Source organism: Chelon labrosus (assembly GCF_963514085.1).
Source record: "Chelon labrosus genome assembly, chromosome: 9".
Lineage (NCBI taxonomy): Eukaryota > Metazoa > Chordata > Actinopteri > Mugiliformes > Mugilidae > Chelon > Chelon labrosus.
In genome coordinates, this window is record NC_140359.1 from 1,097,406 (window position 1) to 1,119,284 (window position 21,879).

A 21,879-nucleotide genomic window follows, 5' to 3' on the forward strand; every position below is an offset into this window, starting at 1 on the left:
TTTCAGGATGTGCACAGTTCTTAAATGCAGTTGCCATATTTCTAGGGATGAATCTGAGATGCTTGATAAATATGGAACATTCACTATGTCTAAAATTCACTGTACATTTGGTCACAATCAAAAACATACTTTTTTTCCTCCACAAATAGCATTTGGTAAGTTAAATTAAACTGAAAAAAGTCTTCTTTATTGTGTATTACAACCTTGAAATTTTTACATGGATTGTTTTGTAGAAAAAGGTAAATCCAGATCTGCAGGTAGAAGTTAAACCCAGCATTCGTGCCAGAAAAATTCAGGAAGAGAAGATGCGAAAGCAGATGCAGAAAGAGGATTATTGGAGACGAAGAGAAGAGGAGGAACGCTGGAGAATGGAAATGAGGTAAGGATATGGTGTTAGCTGAAAAGAATCAAGTATCCATAACAAGCTGTGTCAGAAGCAGTATGCTTAGCACTCTATATATAGCTGTCATTGTATCTCCTCTTCCGGCGATTGTTGTTGTATGCAAAACTTCCAAACTGCTTGCATATGTTTAGTTTACAGCCCCTGCTACATTATGAGTCGAAAGTCAACATGCGCACTGCAGGTATTGTCTTTCATGCTAGAGAGAACCGCGTTCTCAATGTTACTTACTCTAATAGAGTCTAGAGTCACACACTCTAATATTTCGTTGGACCGTCTTTAGCTTTGATTACGGCATGCATTCGCTGTGGCGTTGTTTCAATAGGCTTCTGCATTGTCACAAGATTTATTTCCAGTGTTGCATTCATTTTTCACCAAGATCTTGTATTGATGATGGGAAAGTCTGGCCGCTGTGCAAAGCCTTCTCCAGTACATCCTGAAGATTCTCAGTGGGGTTTAGGTCTGGACTCTGTGGTGGCCAAACCATGTGTGAAAATGATGTCTCATGCTCCCTGAACCACTATTTCACGATCTGAGCCTGGTGAATCCTGGCATTGTCATCTTGGAATATACCTGTGCCATCAGAGAAAGCGACTTTACCCCAGTGCTCAGCAGTCCAAATCCCTATATCTTCTACGGAATATCAGGCTTTGCCTAATGTTTTTCCTGGAGAGAAATGGCTTCTTTGCTGCCATTCTTGACATTAGACCATTCAGATGCACTCACAACTGCCTGCTACCATTCCTGAGCAAGCTCTGCCATTGTGCTAGGTCTCAATGCACACATAACAAACAGCGCAATCATTACAGAAAGCAGCTGGCTGTTTACAGAAGATTCTACAGCTCCCCCACTAATGTCGGAGCATAGAGAACTCAAAACTGTTACTTAAAGCTCTGGATACTTGTGATCCAATCACGGAGTGCACATGTTTTTTTTTAATGAACTTACACTTGATATTTGAAATACAATTATATTTGTATAGGACCAACACAAAGTGCCATCAAAAAAATCAAATGAGATTGGATTGATCTCAAGACGTGTCTGCCTGAGGCTGACTGGCCCTAACCTAGAAGAGAAGGGTGGAGAGAAGGGAAAGAGGGAATATGGAGCAAGCAGATACATTTATAGATGCATCTGGATTAAGCATACACGATACACTGCCTGGCCAAAAAAAAGTCGCCACCTGGATTTAACTAAGCAAATAGGTACAAGCCTTCAGTTTGCTTGGGAGCATAAAGATTGGACTTTAGAGCAATGGAACAAGGTCATGTGGTCTGATGAGTCCAGATTTACCCTGTTCCAGAGTGATGGGGGCATCAGGGTAAGAAGAGAGGCAGATGAAGTGATGCACCCATCATGCCTAGTGCCTACTGTACAAGCCGGTGGGGGCAGTGCTATGACCTGGGGTTGCTGCAGTTGCTCAGGTCTAGGTTCAGCAACATTATGTGTCCAAAGAATGAGGTCAGCTGACTACCTGAATATACTGAATGACCAGGTTATTCCATCAGTGGATTTTTCTTCCCTGATGTTCACGGGCATATTCCAAGATGACAATTTCAGGATTCATGGGGCTCAAATTGTGACATGAGACATCATTTTCACACATGGACTGGCCACCACAGAGTCCAGACCTTAACCCCATTGAGAATCTTTGGGATGTGCTGGAGAAGGCTTTGTGCAGTGGTCAGACTCTCCTATTATCAATATAAGGTCTTGGAAAAATTAATGGATGGAAATAAATCTGGTGACACTGGAGAAGCTTATTGAAACAATAATACAGAGAATGTGTGCTGTAATCAAAACTAGTGACCGTTGTTTTTTTTGGTGGCGACTTTTTTTTTTGGCCAGGCAGTGTATAAACATTGTTTTAAGGACAAACAAGAGCACCAGTGCAGTGAGCTACACCCTTTGCAACTGGGTCCAGGACTTCCTAACCGACAAGAGCAACTAATTTCGTTCCATCCCATGTACCAACATGTGTTGAAATGACAATAAAGAATCCTTGAATCCTTGAGTTGTCTGTACTAGAGGCAAGTAGTACGCACACTGGTGGTGTCAGCTGTGGTTTATATTTTCAGGCGATATGAAGAAGACATGTACTGGAGACGGGTTGAGGAGGAGCAGCATCACTGGGATGATAGGCGTCGTGTGCCTGATGGAGGGTATCCACAAGGCCCTCCTGGCCCTCCTGGTCTACTTGGAGTCCGGCCTGGCATGCCTGGACTGCAGCCTCAGGGTCACGTGGTAGGGCTTTGACTCTTTGTTGCAGTTTGATTCAGTATATCAGCTGGCACTATACATATGTGACAGAACAAACTCACAAATACAATCTACAGTGCTACTGTTGCGATGGAGTGTGTTTACAAGTCATCTGAAATGTTAAGAATGGTGTAATGGTGGCGATAAAACGAGATAACAATAACAACCCTTATTACAACATCCATAAAAAGTAGCTTATGGCTAGGGTTGATTATCTTGATTAAGATAGTTGTAAAGTCACCAGTATTATGCAAGGCATATCTTTGTTACAGTTGTGTATTACTTTTATTATTGTTTTAAAATTTAGCTTTGATGCACTTCATCTCAGCTTTGTGGAATGTTAACATAGTTTTTTTTTGGGCTGAATCTATATCAAATTTTGTCTTTCAGCCCCCACGTCGGCCTGATTCTTCAGACGACCGCTATGTAATGACCAAACATGCAGCCATCTACCCCTCTGAGGATGAGCTCCAGTCTATCCAGAAAATTGTGTCAATCACAGAACGTGCCCTCAAACTGGTCTCTGACATAATTACAGACCAGGACAAGACCACGGAAGAGGACCAAGAGAAGAAAGAACCATCTAAAGACAGGTGTGGTTTTATAGCGATCATACAGTAGCAGGTATTTGTGTTGTTTCTAGTCTTTAAATGTGCATATTAGGGCTGCAACAAACCTTTTTTTTTTTTCTTTTTTTTTTTACTGAGTAATCTATTGAGTTATTCTGTTTTAAGTAACAGTGTTCTAAGTAATTCTTAGAAATGTAGTTACCACTTAACAATTTACATTATTTACAGCCTGTAGTTTAATTTTCTTACAAATTAGGAAATGTTTACATTAAAGAAACTGCATTTTTAGGAATTTCTGAATTGGCATTATTTTCAGACATGGAAGTTGTCTTTTGTTCAAGAAGTGAGAAATGTCTGAATAATAAGTTGACTGAACATGAGCGCTGGCTGCAGCACAAAGGCCTGCGTGGCGGAGATTGGTGCTTAGGATAAGGCGGGAGTATGTTCTAAGTTAATCAAGTAGAAAACTGGTCATGGACGCTGTGAAGCCTGTATTCTTCATCCCTGTGCACTATGGACCAGGCAAGACAAACTCATTTTCTGATGGAAAACAACACATTCAGCCTGGCTAAACTTAAATATATTTAAGGTGACTAGGTATGCAAAAATCTCTAATCACCTAAAAACTTGTGGAAAATTTAGTTACGGTCAGATTAGGCAAACCCATTTCACCCAAAATTGAGGTATTTGTTAGTAAAAACAACACGGCACATGAGCCACAGAAAGCCATACCCACAGTGAAATGTGGTGGCGCAAGCTGCTTTTCCTCTACTGGAACTGGGGCCTTAGTGAACATCATGACTAGATCCCAGGTAACATGCAATTCTGGCACACAACGTTCTGGCATATAGAATGCTGAAACTAAACAGCACTTTTACTTGACTTTTCAATGAAAGCAATGAAATATGTTTTCACGCAACTTTTCAGATGCCATTTTAATGTTTACTTGTGTTTCTTTGTCATATTTGCCCATTTTGTCTTTCTTGTGTAACTGTCTAGAGCCCTGAAGGGAGTGATGAGGGTTGGAGTTCTGGCCAAAGGCTTACTTCTTCGCGGGGACAAGAATGTCAACCTAGTATTGCTCTGCTCTGACAAACCCACAAAGGGCCTCCTCACCAGCATTTTGGAACACCTCCCCAAACAACTAACAGTACTGTCTCTACAAATATCACGCTTCATTTATTTTCTTCAGTGACAACTCAAGTAGATAAAACTGAACACACATGTCTAGTTCAGCTTGTAGTGCAAAAATAAGATGTCTTCAGTAATTATTGTCTTGACCTTTAAGTTCCTCTTGGTCAAGTTACCTAGAGAACCATCTTAAAACTTTGATAATGTTATATTGTGAAGCTTCATTGAATTTCAATATCTTGCCATGAAAAAAATCACACTTGCAGTACTGTCTTTAGTAAATGTCAGTCTCATGTGATATACATAATCTGATTTGCTTAAAATTTACATGGTATGTTCTACAGATGATATACCGTATTAAGGGTGCTCCGATCAATCTACAGCCTGTATTCCACCTATATAGTTTAATTGAGGCCGTTGAAGGTGGACGCCTGTTACTGCAGTTCCTGATTGTGTGTGCTTTTTTTCAGAAATATAATGCATCAATGGTTTTTGTGTACCTCAAAACTTTTCTTTGACTTTTAATGCTACTTTCGTGTGTAACAGAGTGTTACGCGCAAGACGGCATGGCTATTGTTTACACACGCAACCAGCTGTTAGCACTGTGTAAACCTGTACTGCCGCCTGGAGCAAGGCCTGAAATCCCGAAGGAGATATGGAGGAGACACTGGGGTTGTAGGGCTGGAAAGAAAGTGAAGGCAAGGAAGAGGAGATACAAGCCTGCCGTTCCTGCAGTTATCATAGGGAATGTACGCTCTCTCATAAACGGGACAGGCGAACTGGTGTCGCTGATTAACACTCAGAGCGAATTTTGGGAGTGCATCTTATTGAGTTTTACAGAGACATGGCTGCGCTTGCACATCCCGGACCACAGCATACAGCTTCACAACACCTGGCTTTGTGACTGTGCGGACGTCATCTGCAGATACAGCATCCAAACGCCTTTATGGTGATCAATAGGGATTTGAATCATGTCACCTTGGACAGAACTTTCACAGACTCCACCCAGTATGTGGACTGCCACACCTATGACAACAAAAACCTAGACCTGCTGTATGCAAATGCACTCAGTGCAGTGTAGTACAGTACCACTGCCATTCTCCCCAGGCAGGTCAGATCACAACATGGTCCTGTTCACTCCAAAGTAGGCACTCTGTCAGCCTCATGGAGAAGACATCAGTGGCATGACGGACTGCATCTCAGAATGCATCAAATTATTATATAATTAAAATTCTACACACAACACGACATTTATTAAAAATAAACTAACAAATCACATGTACATAAGTATTCACAGCCTTTTACCAATACTTTCTTGATGCACCTTTGGCAGCAATTACAGCCTCAGGTCTTTTTGAATATGATGCCACAAGCTTGGCCACCTATCTTTGGGCAGTTTTGCTCATTCCTCTCAAGCTCCTTGAGGTTGGATGGGAAGTATTGGTGCACAGCCATTTTCAGATCTCTTCAGCGATGTTCAATTTGATTCTAGTCTGAGCTCCGGCTGGGTCATTCAAGGACATTCACAGAGTTGTCTTGGAGCCACTCCTTTGATATCTTGGCTGTGTGCTTATGGTCGTTGTCCTGCTGAAAGATGAACTGTCGGCCCAGTATGAGGTTAAGGGTGCTCTGGATCAGGTTTTCATCCAGGATGTCTCTGTACATTGCTGCAATTATGTTTCCGTCTATCCTGACTAGTCTTCCAGTTCCTGCTGCTGAAAAACATCCCCACAGCGTAATGCTGCCACCACCATGCTACACTGTACGGATGGTATCGGCCTGGTGACGGCTGGTATTCACGCCAAAGAGTTCAATCTTTATCTCATTAGACCGGAGAACTTTATTTCTCATGGTCTGGAGCCCATTCAGGTGCCTTTTGGTAAACTCCAGGCCGGCTGCCATGTGCCTTTTTACTAAGGAGTGGCTTCCATCTGGCCACTCTACCGTACAGGCCTGATAGGTGGATTACTGCAGAAGATAGTTGTCCTTCTTGAAGGTTCTCCTCTCTCCACAGAGGAATGCTGGAGCTCTGACAGAATGACCACCGGGTTTTTGGTCACCTCCCTGACTAGGGCCCTTTTCCAACAATCGATCAGTTTAGATGACCGACCAGCTCTAGGAAGAGTCCTGGTGGTTCTGAACTTCATCCGTTTACGGATTATGGAGGCCACTGTGCTCATTGTGACCTTTAAAGCAGCAGAAATCTTTCTGTACCGATCCCCAGATTTGTGCCTCAGGACAATCCTAGAGATCTACAGACAGTTTCCTTGACTTCATGCTTGGTTTGTGCTCTGGCATGCACTGTCAACTGTGGGACCTTATATAGACAGGTGTGTCCTAGCTTTCCAAATCACGTCCAAACAACAGAATTTACCACATCTGGACACCATTTAAACTGTAGAAACATCTCAAGGATGATCAGTGGCAACAGGATGCACCTGAGCTCAATTTTGTATGCAGTTTTCAACAGCATACAGAAATGACAGAGATAGAACAGATAAAAGACATATTGCACATATTAGGAGTGCTCGCCATGGAGCCTAACAACAGCAGGAAGGAAAGACCTTCTGTATCTTTCCTTCACACATCGAGGGTGAAGCAGTCTGCCACTGAAGCTGCTCCTCAGTCCCTTCAGGTCACCATGGAGGGGGGCCGGGCTCATCGTCCAGCATGGAGGACAGTTCAGCCAGAACTCCCCCATCACCCACCTCCCCCACCGAGTCCAAGGGGCAGCCCAGGACAGAGCTGGACTTCCTGATGATCTTTTCCAGCTTCTTCCTTTCCCTCTCTGCTATGCCACTGCTCCAGACCATTCCACACAGGATGGCCGACTCTACCACAGAGCCTGCAGAGTGCGAACGTTTTATATGGCAGCGATCTCACGTTGCCCATGGTTACGGAGAAAACAGCGCTGAAAAGTGAAGCATCTCTTCTCGATGTAGTTTTCCTGCTCGTATATAGAATTTTGTTTTCCTTTATTTTTATTGTTTATTCTGTTTGTTATGTATTATGTATGGTATGCTGAGTGTCTGTACATTCCTGCTGCGACAGTGAAATTTCCCAGTTTGGGATTAATAAAGTATCTGTCTAGCTAGCTCTTTACTGCTTCAGTCAGATCCTATAATCTGTATTGGCTGATATCGTGATTGGCTGCAGAAATGCAGATCGGAGCACCCCATGCACCAAAATATGTGTAAAATGTACTGTGTGTAAAATGGACTTAATCATGGCACATATGCATCTACACCTTTTTCTTTCCAGATTTTAACACCGGAAAAATACGAAGTCAAGGGATGTATCCAGGAAGCGGCCATCATTCTGACATCTTGTACCGAACCAAAGATGCAAGTGACAATCACAATGACTTCACCTGTCATCAGAGACGAAAATGGCCGGGATGGAGGTTGGAAAACAAATCACAGCCTTTCCTATTATTTGTCTTTCTTCTGTCTCTCTATGAAATCAGTTTCAGTATGTTGGTTGAAACCCTGAAGAGCGTTGTCCTGCTGGCACGCCACAAAGAGTGTTGGCCTTTACATTAGATAATTCTGGCAAGTTCTTCTTCATGCATGACTTGTCTGGATTTCAGAAATGACAGGGCAAGAGAAAGGTCATCATATTTAATAAATTTTGTGTTTGTTCTGAAAAGAATATGAGCTGCAAACAGTCATTGCATTTCTTTAAATATCTGATACTATTGGTTACATAATCTGCCTCCACTGTTCTGTGGCAAACACCCAACTTATTTATTTTCTCAGTCAATGCGCTTTCTGATTACAATTTTAAAAGAAGAAAGCGGCATGTGCCAGCAGTGTCGCTCTTACTCTTTTTGCTCTGTAACTCTTGCCTCTCAAACGCTGTCTATATCCTTTAAACAAAGCATGGTCAGTGTTTGCATTGTGTTAAGTCTAGTTATTCCCAAGTGAGATTCTGTTTTGTTTCCTGTGTTCCAGGGGATTGTTTCCTTATAAATGTTGACTACAATCAGTGGGAGATATGCATTTTTCTCCAAATTGTCTTTGAGAGGAAACAAAAAAATAATTCCTACAGAAGCTGAACAAATGACAACAGGAGGTCCTTTCTTAAATGAATATTTGGCCTAAATCAGAGGACATTGGATGTAATTTTCCCACAGGAAACAAATCTTCCTTTTGTGTACTGGTAAACGGTTCACCATGCTGAGGTCCCCTTCTCCGAAGTGCTCCCCTGAGTTGATTGACATCTCTTTTTGGGAGAGACTCAAAATTGGGCTCAGTAGGAGATCACGTTAGACTGATTCAGCATAAAGTGTCCTTTTGACTTCACAGACAATAGAAAAATGAGGACGAATCATTTAATTGACTGTGCAAAGATGATGATAAACAATGAGCTGTATTGTTTTAAAATTAGTTTTAAATTATTCTTAGGGGAGTATTGTTAAAAGTTCAGGAAAGAAGGCAAAGGAATCTGTGGTTGCACCCGAGTACAGCCTTTGGTATACAATTATTGCTGGGGCCTTATTCCAACTTACTGATGTTAGGTATGCATGCAGTGATATCCTAACCTCTTTTTTTCTGGTAGTTCTCATGTTTTGTTTTCTCTTCTTCTGCAACCATTGCTTCCTCCTTTTCGATATTCACAGTTAATATATACCAGCAAAAAGACCAGCATCTACAATTACACTGCTTTGAAAACACTCAAAAATCTAGTACATTGTCTCATCAGAGGTTCCATAGGGCCAACTGCTTCGGAAGGATTTTTGACCAAGGTTCTCTCACATCCCAAAAACTTTGCCACACCTACTATTGCCATGCCACTTTTTATCAGGTCACTTCCTTTAAGCCATTTTCCAACACAGTGCAACACACTAATTGTTATAATGTTATAATGTAATTGCTATAGAATCACCTCTCTGTCCCAGTACTCAAGCTAAGATCTACTGCAAATCAAAATTTGATAGTAATGATATGCACAATTGCCTGATAAAATGGTATTGGCTTTAAAATATTTACCTAAACTGAATTAAGCTTGACTGAAGTATTTTTGGTTTTGAATCGCATCAGTCTGTTGGTCTTTTTGAGTCATTAAATTTATAACCTTTGTAGAGAATATTATGAATTAACACGTTGTATACTACATTTGTATCTAACCACTACTTTGACAATGTGTTTGTTGATATAGTCAAGTTTTTTGCTTTTTGGACCTGTTTTTGAAATCACAAACTAAGCAACCAGTTGTTGGTTGTCAGGGTAGGAGACATTGGTATGTGTGGCAATGTGTTTGTTCTTTGCCAGCCTTGCTGACCTGGTCAAACACCCATTCCTCATCACCATTTTGACACTTCAAATCCATTTTTAGATGTAACCTCGGGTATGGTGAAAGACCCAGCGGACGTCTTGGACAGGCAAAAATGCCTTGACGCTCTGGCTGCTCTGCGCCACGCTAAGTGGTTCCAGGTTCGGAACATCATTTTACTTTTTTATTGTAGCCTTATGAGATGAATTTTGTATTTGTTTATTCCTTTATTTGTATTTTTACACATTTGGTTTTTATTGTACAATCGATAGAAAAACGTACAATTTGAAGCAAAAACAAAATATTCAAGGATGCCGCCTATTACAACAAGGATCTGATTAATATCCATCGAATGTACTGATTATGATTCAAGTTAAACTGAATCTTTCATATGGAAAAATCCTAGCAAAGAACTGGTGTCCTTGTATTCTCTATTCAATTTTCCAAATACCACACTATAGTTACATGTGATTCCATAAGGCTGCACAATAACTAGCACAAGGTTGTGCCATCAAGAAGTGCTTTCATGTTCAACGTTTGTATTGTTTTTATTCTATATATTTTGTAGAATGGGGATTGAGAGAAAAGGGAATATCTGAGTAGTTTCCTGTGATTCTGCTACCTGAGCAAAAGCACAGGCAAAGTAAAGCAGATTTCCGTGCCTCTTTCAGTCCCTATACTCTCCTCTCAGATGGACTTGTACTTTTAAGTACCTGTTTGTGAGATATGTGGATAAATCTGGGGTCAGGGTTTAGAAGATGGCAAGAAAATAACTAATTTCTTGTGCATCTTGCAAACTTTGAACTCCCTTACTAACTGTGAGGTACAAGACTACTGGGAATGGCAGCTGATTGCAAACTGTGATGGCTTATACACACATAAAACCATACTCAAGCTTCCATTATGCACAGTAGTGTTTGGACCTCTATGATAGAACTCATTTACTTGTTTGGTCCATCTCTCACTGTGTCACTCCATAAACCTAAATTTATTGCACCGAAAGGCTAGAGCCAATGGCCTTCAGTCCTGTGTGATCATCATCCGAATCCTGCGAGATCTCTGTCAGCGAGTTCCTACATGGTCTCCCTTCCCTGGATGGGTAAGCATATTATTTAAACATGCTAACAGTATTTAAAGATGCTATGTGGAACTTCCCGCTGTGTGCAATCTCTAACAACTTTTGTAACATTTTTGAACGATTCATTCAAAGCATACACATGAACCATTATGGATTATATGTGGTGTAAAGACAAACTAGAAAAGGATATAAAGCTTCTTAGAATTGTTGTAGAATGAAAAGACCTTTGGCATTGTACTGGGGGGTTAGAAATAAAGCAGTAAAGCACACCACTGGACAGGTAAGATGTTTTCTTATACATAATTGTTTTTAATAACTTACTACATTTTACACCACAACCTAACATGAAAACATAGACCCTCTGACAACCTTCAAATCCAGACTCAAAAGGCATCTTTGTACAACTGTTTGCTCTGTTTAAACCTCATTCCCCTTTTTATCATTTCATTCTTTAAAAACTGGAATATTTGCAGCTGCAAAAGTGTCCTTACGTGAAGTTGGTTGCAGACGTCGAAATCATTTTCACTGTTTACTTTGTCAGGCCATGGAACTACTAGTTGAGAAGGCAATCAGTTGCGCTTCTGCCCCGCTCAGTCCAGGTGATGCACTGAGACGTGTCTTTGAATGTATTTCATCAGGGATTTTACTTCCTGGTAAGGATTTTTTTTAATTTTCCTTTTGCACTGGTTAGTGTTACTATATTTACAGGGCTATTTCCCTATCCTTTTGACTAAACTAAAGTTGTTCTACTCACTTGCCAGTTCATTAGATACACTAGTGAAAATGAATTCATTCTAACAGAACAGCCCTCAATTAAATCTTAGCTTCATGAAGTTATGGTGAGAGTTGTTGATTGAACAGTTTTGTTTGTTTTTTCATTTTGGGGGTTGTGGTTTGTAGTACTGTCAAATTGTATCGTGTTGTACAGACACGTTTGTATTCTGAAAAAAAGCATTTTTGTCAGTGGGATAGGCTTAATAGCAGAAACACTTTGGTGTTTAACAGCCCACAGACTACATTCTCCATAATGACCAGACAGTTGAATTACCACCTTTCTGACACTGTTTTAACATCAGTTGAACACTTGAAGAGTCATTCCCATTTCATAGGAGGATTGATCTAATGTTTTGGCAAGTGAGTATATATTGCTGGAATGAAAACTATATGTCCCCATTGTCCCTTGGGACAATTGAAGTGTCAAATTGAGTACTTGAACTTAGACCAATGTGCTACATAGCATAACGTGTGATACTATTTAATGAAAATATTAGGCTCCGCGTCTGTAAACTAATGTGTATATTATGTATGTTAGTGATTTTTTTTATATGCAAATTGTAAATTTTGGTGAATTCAGACTTTCCACAGTTTTAATTGTGGATGGATAGATGTCTGGTGTATTCAGCTTTGGTCATTGTAAATGTAATAAAACACAATCTAATGAAGTCTGATTTGCTTACAGGTGGGCCTGGATTGTTAGATCCTTGTGAGAAGAAGTCTGTTGATACCTTAGCACCTATGGGAGAACAACAAAGAGAGGACATTACCTCAAGTGCCCAAGTAAAACCTCTTGAATTATATATAAACTAGCAGATATAGAAAATGGCAGTGCTTTTACAAGATTTCTGAAAGTTAAAGTTGTTGTTGAATTAATCTTTTTACATCTTATTGTATCATTTCTTCTTTCCAGCCAGCTTTGAACCACATGCCAGATGTAACTGTCTTTTTTTTTTTCTTTTTTCTAAAAGTAATTTATTCTGTGTTTTTATACAGTTTGCTCTGAGACTGCTGGCTTTCCGTCAGATCCATAAGGTTTTGGGTATGGACCCTCTGCCACAGATAAACCCTCGCTTCAACATCCGCAACAGTCGCAAACGTCGCCGTGACAACAGTGATGGGACCGACAGCTTTGAGGGTGAAGGCAAAAAAGACAAGAAAGATTTTGACGGTTTCTGAGCGTCTTCAATATAAATTTAAAGTCTCTTTACAAAATTGTACTAGAATGTTGTATTCCTGTTCCCTGTGTCCTGGCTCATTTTTAATTTTAAGCTACAAATGTATCGGTGTAATTGCATCCTCTCTTTAGTATTGCAAAAAGGAACATCAGTGTGTGCATTGTTTAAGATATGTTGAGGCTTAGACCTTTACATTTACATGCTTCTTTAATCGAAGTGTTGATGGCAGTGGTTTACTGCATTCCTCTGATCTTTGTTTCTGTTGGAACTGAAGTTGAGGGGGTGGATGGAGATCATAAGATCAAAATCCAGACAATGATACATTTTGACCGCTTCATTCATCTGTGTAGTTGCATTTAGAAATGGGCTATTGTTACTTTTGTGGAGCAGAAATTTAGCCGACTGAAATTTCATTTTGTTTTGAACATAAATTACTGTGCTTGAACAAGTGATGTTTGATGGTGTGGTCTTGTTATGTTTTGTGCTAAGCTACACTGAGGATAAAAGACCAATGGGGCATTGTACATGTTCAGAAGAATTTTAGCTGTTGCTATGTTTGTTAGTGTTATTAGCCCTAAAATGTTTAGTTTTTTTTTCATTTGCATATACTTGGAAGTAATCAGAAGTTATTATATAATTAGAAATCGATGAAACAAAGGAAAAAGTGGTTTTGTTCACATTGCTTACTATTTAAGTTTTTACATGCCTCGTCTGGTGTATAAGGACCTTTATTAGCTTGCTCCCTGGCTTGCTTTTAACTCGGTTAGGTGCTAAGTTCTGTTCAATAATGAAAATAGGAATGCAGATTTTGAATGGGAATGGGAAGGATAGTAATGTTGTACGTCCTGTTGTGAATGCTCGCAATGCTCTGCATTCTTTCTGCTTTACAGATCCAGTAGAAAAATAAATATGTTTCCAGTTAGAAGAATTGTGCATCTACTACATTATGTAACTACATGGGTTTCTCTCATTGTACAAGGTGGAGTGAATATAAACTCATTTTTTACCTTTTAAGTAAACTGAAAACTAAAGTGACACATCTAGAGTCAAACGATGAAAATAAACGGAATACCATTGTTGCATGAATGTACACACCCTTTTATCATTGAGTATGTTGCTGTGTTCGATTCCACAACTCAAGTTTGTGTGACGATGCCAGCCTTCACTGGAAGTGACTGAACAGCTGACATTTGAAGTTAATCCAAATGTTCTTGGAAAGCATGCTATCATAATAGTTAACCACAAACACGTCATTGTTGAAAGCTAGAGCTAAGGAGACAACAAACGAGGCAATATATATATATATACAATGTATTTATATACAATACCATGGAACACGAAGAAATCATTCAATAGAGAAAGTATGACACCATGACCTGAAGAATGGGATTGCACCAAAATTGAAACCAAGAGAACACTAATCAAGGAGGCTTCTTGAAGGCTGATAGCAACTGCAGCTAGTCTGCTGCAGTTACTCACTGGGCTCCTTACCTGTCTTCTCTGAGGTGTTTATGTTGTTATTGTCAAATGTAACTAGTGGCAGGAGAGAAGAACCCTGCAGTCTGTTGTGATATTATCACTAAACCCAAGAATAGTGTTTTTTGAATAATCAAAGCAGATAAAAGAATTGACATTGCCACAAGGCCGTGGCAGCTCACAGAAAGCACAATCTTAACAGTTTTTAACGAAACTTGCAATACATACTTAGCTGACGAACTAACAACAGAACTAACCCAAAGAAGCAACAGCATAACCATAAATATACCGGGGGAAACGCAGGCAGTTGCCATTCTGCCAAGCTGGTAAAACTGGTGAAAACATTTGACACTGATCCAATTCCTCGATGCTATTTAATGAAATCTTATATTTTTTACAAATCCTTGTGATCATTTGTTAATTTGATTAGCCAGTGGTTGAGTTGAAAATATAGCTGCTTGGTGAACTCCACTAAATATCAAGTAGAAGCAAGAAAGCATTTCCTGAAACCTGCCAATTGCCACATATTTGCATCAACCTAGCATTTCAATAGCTTCAGTAGTTACTGACCAGCAGTGTCAGCATACCTGTGCTTTATCTCTGCTCAGTGATTGCCTCTCTGATTTTTGTTTTTACCATCACATAGCACTGATAAAATATTGAGCAGAATTTGATATGACATATCGGTGGGGTTACAGCTTTACAATTTATAGATGCACAGCACTTCTGGTTTGAATGTTTACGAGGAAATGGATCTAAAGTCTTAAGTCATGTGATATGAGATGGAAAGTTATCACATACTGAGGGGCATCCAATGATGAGTTGTAGAGATAGACTGCACAGTCCAGCCAGCTGTTTCACACGATTCAACTGGTCTAAGGGTGGCAATAATTCCAACACGTACACTAACTCAAGGCCACCAGATTGCATGCAGTGAGCCTGAGACTCATGCAGGTGGCACTTCCCACGCTTTCATGGCACATGTTTTATTTCTCATGCTCTGGTAAGGCTGCAGCTGTGCAACACTTGGATTGCAGTCAGCCCTCATAGACGCTGCAGTTAACTCTGGAAATTTAAAAAAAAAAGTCATGTCAAGTGTATTACTAGGCTGCAGGGAAATCTCAAAGGGGCAGCTGAAGTGACGGTGTGTGTATGGATGTCGTCCCGTCAGTGTTACCAGAGACAGCTGATGGCTTCCAGTCAAAAGTTGTTCAAAAACCACCTAAAATATTAGATTAATATTTTGCTTATTACTTTAAGAGTAGTAGCATAAAGACACAAAGATGTGTAAACAGAGAAACATCAGGGAAATCTTTAATAGCTACATTACATTACATATACAAATTTGAAAGCTTTCTGTGACAAAGACTACTTTTCAGTGCTATTGTCTCGATATGGGAAAAATAAATAAAACTCACTGCATAATAAAATCAGAAAAAAGCTGTTAAAAGTTAAATGGAAAGTCCACGTGTGTGACAACACATGCTACATTCTGAATCCTCTACTCCAGCCTATGTACCCTCGATCAAAAAACTTCATTAGTCCCTCAATTCAATTCAATTCAATTCAATTTTATTTATATAGCGTCAATAACAATACAAATTGTCTCAAGACGCTTTACAAAAACCCGGCCTGAAACCCCCAGAGCAAGCCTGAAGGCAACGGTGGCAAGGAAAAACTCCCTTTTAACAGGAAGAAACCTCGAGCAGAACCCAGCTCATATGGAGGGACCCATCTGCCTAAGGCCAGCCGGGTACAGACAGAATATTATATATATATATATATATATATATATATATATGCGTGTGCCTGCGTGTGTAAAATGTAAGATGCATAAAAGCTAAATATTGCACAAAGTATGCTGTTTGCAGAGGTAAAATTGTTACATTAAATTATTGCCTAGTCTGAAGTGTTAAGAAGAGGGAGGAGTTATAAAGTTTGATGGAAGCAGGCAAGAATGGCCTCCTGTAGTGTTCTGTGGGGCATTTTGGTAAGTCTATAACTGAAGGTGCTCCTCAGACTGGAAAGTGTTGCGCGTCTACCTCTGAGACCTTCTGCATTAACAAAGTTGGTGTCGAGTTTAAATCATATGGTGACAACAGGTCAATATGGATATAATCCCAGAGGTTACTTATTGAGATGAAAAGGGAAAAAAACAAGTGAAATTTGTATTAGAATAAGCAGAGAAATATGCCTTTACTGGGTTCATGCAGCATATACTCACAAATGTCTGTTCAAACTAGCTCTGTGTTAGCCTTAGAAGGTACTAATTATTTCTGTATTTCACTCTCACATTATAATGCTAAATGACTGAACACACAGTGTAAAGGACAGATGTTGCAGCAAAGTTTATTTCATTTTTCAGTGACATAAGACAAGACAATCCTTTATTTCTCAGTGGGGGAATTATACTGTTACAGCAGCAGATGGGATAAGAACCGTAACACACAGGATCAGTACAAACAAGTGTGTAATGTTGGAAACGGGAAATTGACAAATGCCCAAGGACACAATTTATTAAGTTTGGATATTTTTTCTGGTCTAATTGCAAATGATGAATAATAGATGTGGGACAGAGAATCTCTTAGAAATTACATATTAGGACAAAAACATTTCTCAGAGCCGAGCTGGAAGAAATGTATGTTGAGCCACAGCATATCTGTATCAGCCAAGGGTGTAGGTATAATGGAGGGTGCCGCCTTTGTCTAGGTAGCAATCATGCTCATGGGTTCCCAACTTGATTTGACGCTGACAGACTCCGAGCAGATCATCAAAGAGGATGTCATTGTCGTAAACCTCAAGCCGCAGAACTTGATTCTCCTGGGCTGTGAAGTTTGTGAATTCCTCCTCCCACCAGGGATTGGCATTGTTGTTACGGACAGAGGTCTTACCTAGATTGGCTGAACCACAAAACACCTTAACATAGCCATCGGTGGTTGCCAACAAGTTAGAGGGAAGCCCGGAGGCCCGCACGTTATACAGCTTCAGCTGGGACTGCGCCACACCCAGACTGCACAGCACCAACAGGACGAGAGGAAAGCAGGAGGCCATGACTTCACAAGAGGCTGTGGAAGAGGGATAATCAGTCCAAACTGTAACTAGCAATTTTCTCATTTCTATTTTTTAATAATTTGGGTTTATATTTTTAGACAAATTGCAAATGCAGGGCAAGAGCTATAATTTCCTTTAATTTCCGCATCGCCACACTACACTTCAGTCTCCACCTCCAGCTTTAACATCAGTACCTCATGCTTCCTGAATGTTTTTGTTGCTTATTTGAAATATTGAAAGTTTTGTTCTGATTTTCCAGGCCAAGAGGAATGTCTTTTTAGGGATTGTTAGGGCAGTCAATATGGGCTGTTCATATTTCAGTGCCGGTTCAACTGAAGAAAGGTCTCCTAGCAGACTACAACCCATAGTTTGGGATAATATATGGATGACTTTTGACCAGAATGTTTGAGTGGGTGGGCAGAGCCAGATGTCATGAAAGTAATCATCTACAGTGATAAATTTGTATTGTGAACAGGTGTAATTGTTCCCATTTTATGTAAAGTTGTACTGAATAAGTTGCAATTCTACGTTTTCTGACATTAAACAAAAACTCAGTATCTCAATGGCACTTTCTATTTTCCAATTATAGCTCCACAGAGAAACAAATAGCACTGAACAAATAATATAATATAATATAATATAATATAATATAATATAATACACACAGTGCTATACCCCAGTCTTCATAGGGCATTGTGTTCTGCTGTTGCTTGTTCTTTCCCTAACAATTCTACCCTCATTGGAATAACCACAAATATCACCTATAATCATATCCAAACTACAGTACAGACTTTAAAAACTATGTTTCTGTTGGCTTCGTTCTCTGCCGTTAAGATGGTGAATTTACTGCTGGAAATCACTGAACATGAAATGGCATTTATTCTACAGTAGGACACTGAAACTAAGTGCTGCAGTGAAACACAATGGCTTGTAAAGTAGTTTTCGACTAGATCAACAATAAAATGTTATGGCAGTCCATAGAAAACTAAATAATCCAGCTCCCAGTCCCTTAAAGATAATACAAGGATATCGTCTTTCCACACACACAAGCTCACACAAATATTACATCATTACTGAAGGCCAGTCGGAAAATTTTGTTCCAGAACAGCTGGATTTGTTTGGGTCATTTTTCCACTCACAACTCTACATCCACATGCTACAGTCACCCCTTTTTTCCGCAAATGTAACTCCCAGTGCTTACTTTGCTGTATGTACCTGGCTCAGGATGAAAGTGAATGTCATAATCTAAACACAAAATATCCATGTAATGTGAAGTATTATAGAAGATGAATACATACTGTATACAAATACATTTTAGCTGATGTTCGTCAATGAAAATTGTATTGTGAAAGAAGCATATTATATAATTCATTTTGATGTGAGTATATTGGTTTGATAGAATCATTTAAAAATGGACACCAATAAAAAATAACTGAATAACTGAACTAATAGTCAATAGCAGTGTATCAACCAAACTTAACAAACAAGACAGGCAAAGTAATTATAAAAAGATAATTTAATAAAACTGATATTTTACAGTGAAAGTTACTGCTGCAGACTAATGGTGTTGGAGTAATAGTAACACCAGTACCAGCAAACATTTTAGTATTCAGAGAACAATAGAAGCTCTGTCATAGCTTGAAAAGAAACTACAGGTCATAGGTAAAATGTTAGGTGTGAAGGTCTTACCTGTAGTCTCAAACTTTGCATCTAAACTCTCTGTGTGCTGAACTTTGTTTTAAAGGCCAGCACATATCGATTCATATCAGTCCCCTCCCATAAAACACAACCTGCTACATTCTCAGTATTATACAACATGAGCGAAAGTATCTATTTTTGTCATTATACAAAATTTGCACTGAATTCACTATTGGTAAAGGTTTTACAGTGTAAGAATAATAATGCAGCACAAAGGACTAAATTATCCAGATGGTATACACTGGTTTTATCCAACAACGAAACTGGAATTGCAGCTGTTAACATTTTTATATATATATTAAAAATAGGATAAAACAACTGTGAGACAATTTGTGCCCGTTTTGAGCTCTCTGTGTTTAGCAGCTCAGGACTTTATTTTGGCTCAGTAGCTGGTGAACATGATATAACACTGAACAATTGATGGAGACCAAAGCAGAGCTAAAAGAAAAGTGAATACTTTTGTTCATAATGTGGACACAAGCACAGCTCCAAACTAATTCTAACGCTGTTCTCTGTGTACTGTATGTAAATACAGAACAGTTTGTTTACCATGTTAATTTTATAAGATATATTCACGAGAGCAAGTGACTTTACTACGGAAGCTGAGAACGGCCATGGATTTTTTATTTATTTTTTTATTTTTTTATGCACCGTTATATCGTGATAACGACTTATTAATTCGTTATCTCGAGAAAACAAACTTTGTTATATCGAGATAATGAATTAATAAGTCGTTATCACGATATAACAAAGTTTGTTTTCTCGAGATAACGAATTAATTATTTCGTTATCTCCACATAACAAAGATCGTTATAACGATCGTTATCGAGATAACGAATTCATTCATAACGAATTCATTCATAATGTGTTCATAATGTTTTCGTCTTGACTTCAAACTAATGCGCTGCCACTAACGGCTTCAGTAGCTTCCAGATTAACGATAAAGGTATTTTATTTAGCGAAAACTTTCTCAGATCCAAGTTAATTAAGCCCCAACTTCGTGGATTTACAGTAAATACCTTCACATTATATCTAGAAGCTACAGCACTTATATGCGCAGTTATTTTTCGGAGTTTATTTAGCATAAAAGGCCTAAGTAATGATTTATGAGTTTTAACGCTAATAAAAACCTACATATGCGTTAAAGAAACAAAACTTTCCTCGGTCAAATAAAACTTAACGGATACAATCCTTCTGCACAAACAACAGCTCACTCCTGTCAAGACTACGGAAGCCGTTGTCTACCAGTTACACTTTGTTAGTTGACTGGGTTTGTTTAGGGGCTACCGGTTACTTCAAACTAATGCGCTGCCACGAACGGCTTCCTTTGCTAACCGGTAGCCCCTAAACAAACCCAGTCAACTAACAAAGTGTAGAGCATCGGACTAGAGAAGGAAAGTTGATGGCGATACCTGTTGACCTGATGCGGATGCTGAAGGTGTTATCAATCCATGAAAATTCACAGGGGATTGACAAACTGAGCCTAGAATTAGAACAGTCGCGTCATATTTAGTAAAAAGGCGAGCTATGCACATGCCCACAGTTAAAAAGAAAACGCTCTATACACCGGTGTTCCTGCGTAACTCTTCTACTGTTTTGAACAGGCAGCCTGTTGATTAGTCTGAGCTCTGCTGCCACGTAGTGACTGGAGGCTTGTTTATCGTTCAAGCATCAATGAAGACCACTGATAAAGACACTACTGAAGGTCCCCGCTGCCGCTCACGCTCTCGCTCTAAAAACAACAACCCAATAACCCTCAAGTTATTGTTAAAAATGATCCAGATGCTCATGCAGTACCTGGTCAGTTCAGTCTAGATTATTCTGCTAGAACGTTTTTCATTTTGCAAAATTATCACCAGATGAATTGTTTTAATAGCAAAATCATTTTTACTTTTTACTTAAGTACATTTCAGAGCCTGTACTTTCTTACTTTTACTTGAGTAAAGATAAATATAGACAGCGGCATGTGACCTCTGAGGTCATCAGGTCATATAAAGGCTCTGTTCGGCCTTTAGACTTAGACTTAGATAAACTTTATTGATCCACAAGGGAAATTGCTTGGTTACAGTAGCTTAGCTGTACATAAAAAAACACACTCTTAAGAACCTCAGATAAAAAGAAAAGATTAAATTAAATAAAATAGAAATAAAAAATATTTTTACTTTGTTCTCTCTCTTCCACTCTGGGCCTCCACTGCTCAGCTGCAGCTGGCTGCCTCCAGTAGCCTGCTAAGCAGAGCAGCTCCTCCAGGCCTTTCCTCACAGCAGCAACGTGAGAGCCTGCTGGGGAATCTGTACACACGCTCTATTAGCCTGAAGGTTTGCAGGTTAAGTCTTCAAACAACAGGAGCCACACGGCTAGTAAGCACCAAGCTGCTAACAAGTTACTTCAAAAGCAGCCAGGTTCCCTCCAATGTCTGCCATCAGGACCACATGGCAAAGACTGCCTCTCAGCACTGGAACACCAGCTTGGCCCTCCCACCAGGAACTGCCAGCTAAAAGAGTAATGCACCAGAGAGTGACTTTTCCCCCAAAACTGGTAATGTGACCTGGGCCTAGTCAAGCTAAGCTACGCAGAACTATGAACTTTGACTTGATGTTGTGTATGTTTTGTATAGAGTTGTTCATTTTGGTCGTATGGTTATAGTATAGTTGGCTCTGCCACATTGTTAAGTTGATGTTAGTTTAAATGCAACACATAGACTCAGGGTCTCTTGCAGCTTCCTCTAACCTGGCACTCTTATTACATTCCACACATGCACTCAGCCAGTACATGGTCAGCCATCTTGTCTTCTTTGTTCAAGGCCTCAAGGCCTCAGTATCCATTTTGACACACACACACCCACACACGTACACTGTACGTTTTTACTTTTGTTCTTCATTAATAAATGTCTTTTAAACATACCTGTTGTCTGTTTAATGTTGCACAAGAGTGAATTTTGCCAACCTCTACACTGTCAAGAAATCCAAATTCCTTCAACCTTAGCTGTTA

At 39.5% G+C, this 21,879-nt stretch overlaps 1 protein-coding gene across 2 annotated transcripts in view; it reads left to right on the forward strand.

Annotated features, from left to right (window-relative positions):
- zfr (zinc finger RNA binding protein) overlaps positions 1–13,700 on the forward strand; it is a 29,892-nt gene extending 16,192 nt beyond the window's left edge. The window contains exons 11-20 of one of the 2 annotated variants that reach the window (XM_084550837.1): positions 234–379; positions 2,479–2,644; positions 3,050–3,252; positions 4,228–4,378; positions 7,621–7,762; positions 9,697–9,794; positions 10,637–10,732; positions 11,253–11,364; positions 12,171–12,268; positions 12,482–13,700. In XM_084550837.1, the coding sequence (XP_084406963.1) occupies positions 234–379; positions 2,479–2,644; positions 3,050–3,252; positions 4,228–4,378; positions 7,621–7,762; positions 9,697–9,794; positions 10,637–10,732; positions 11,253–11,364; positions 12,171–12,268; positions 12,482–12,664 (1,395 nt within the window). In that variant the 3' untranslated portion in view covers positions 12,665–13,700. Of the gene's footprint in view, positions 1–233; positions 380–2,478; positions 2,645–3,049; positions 3,253–4,227; positions 4,379–7,620; positions 7,763–9,696; positions 9,795–10,636; positions 10,733–11,252; positions 11,365–12,170; positions 12,269–12,481 lie in introns of those variants that run through there. The other variant, XR_014699215.1, reaches the window with a different exon arrangement.
- Positions 13,701–21,879: the final 8,179 nt, after the last annotated feature.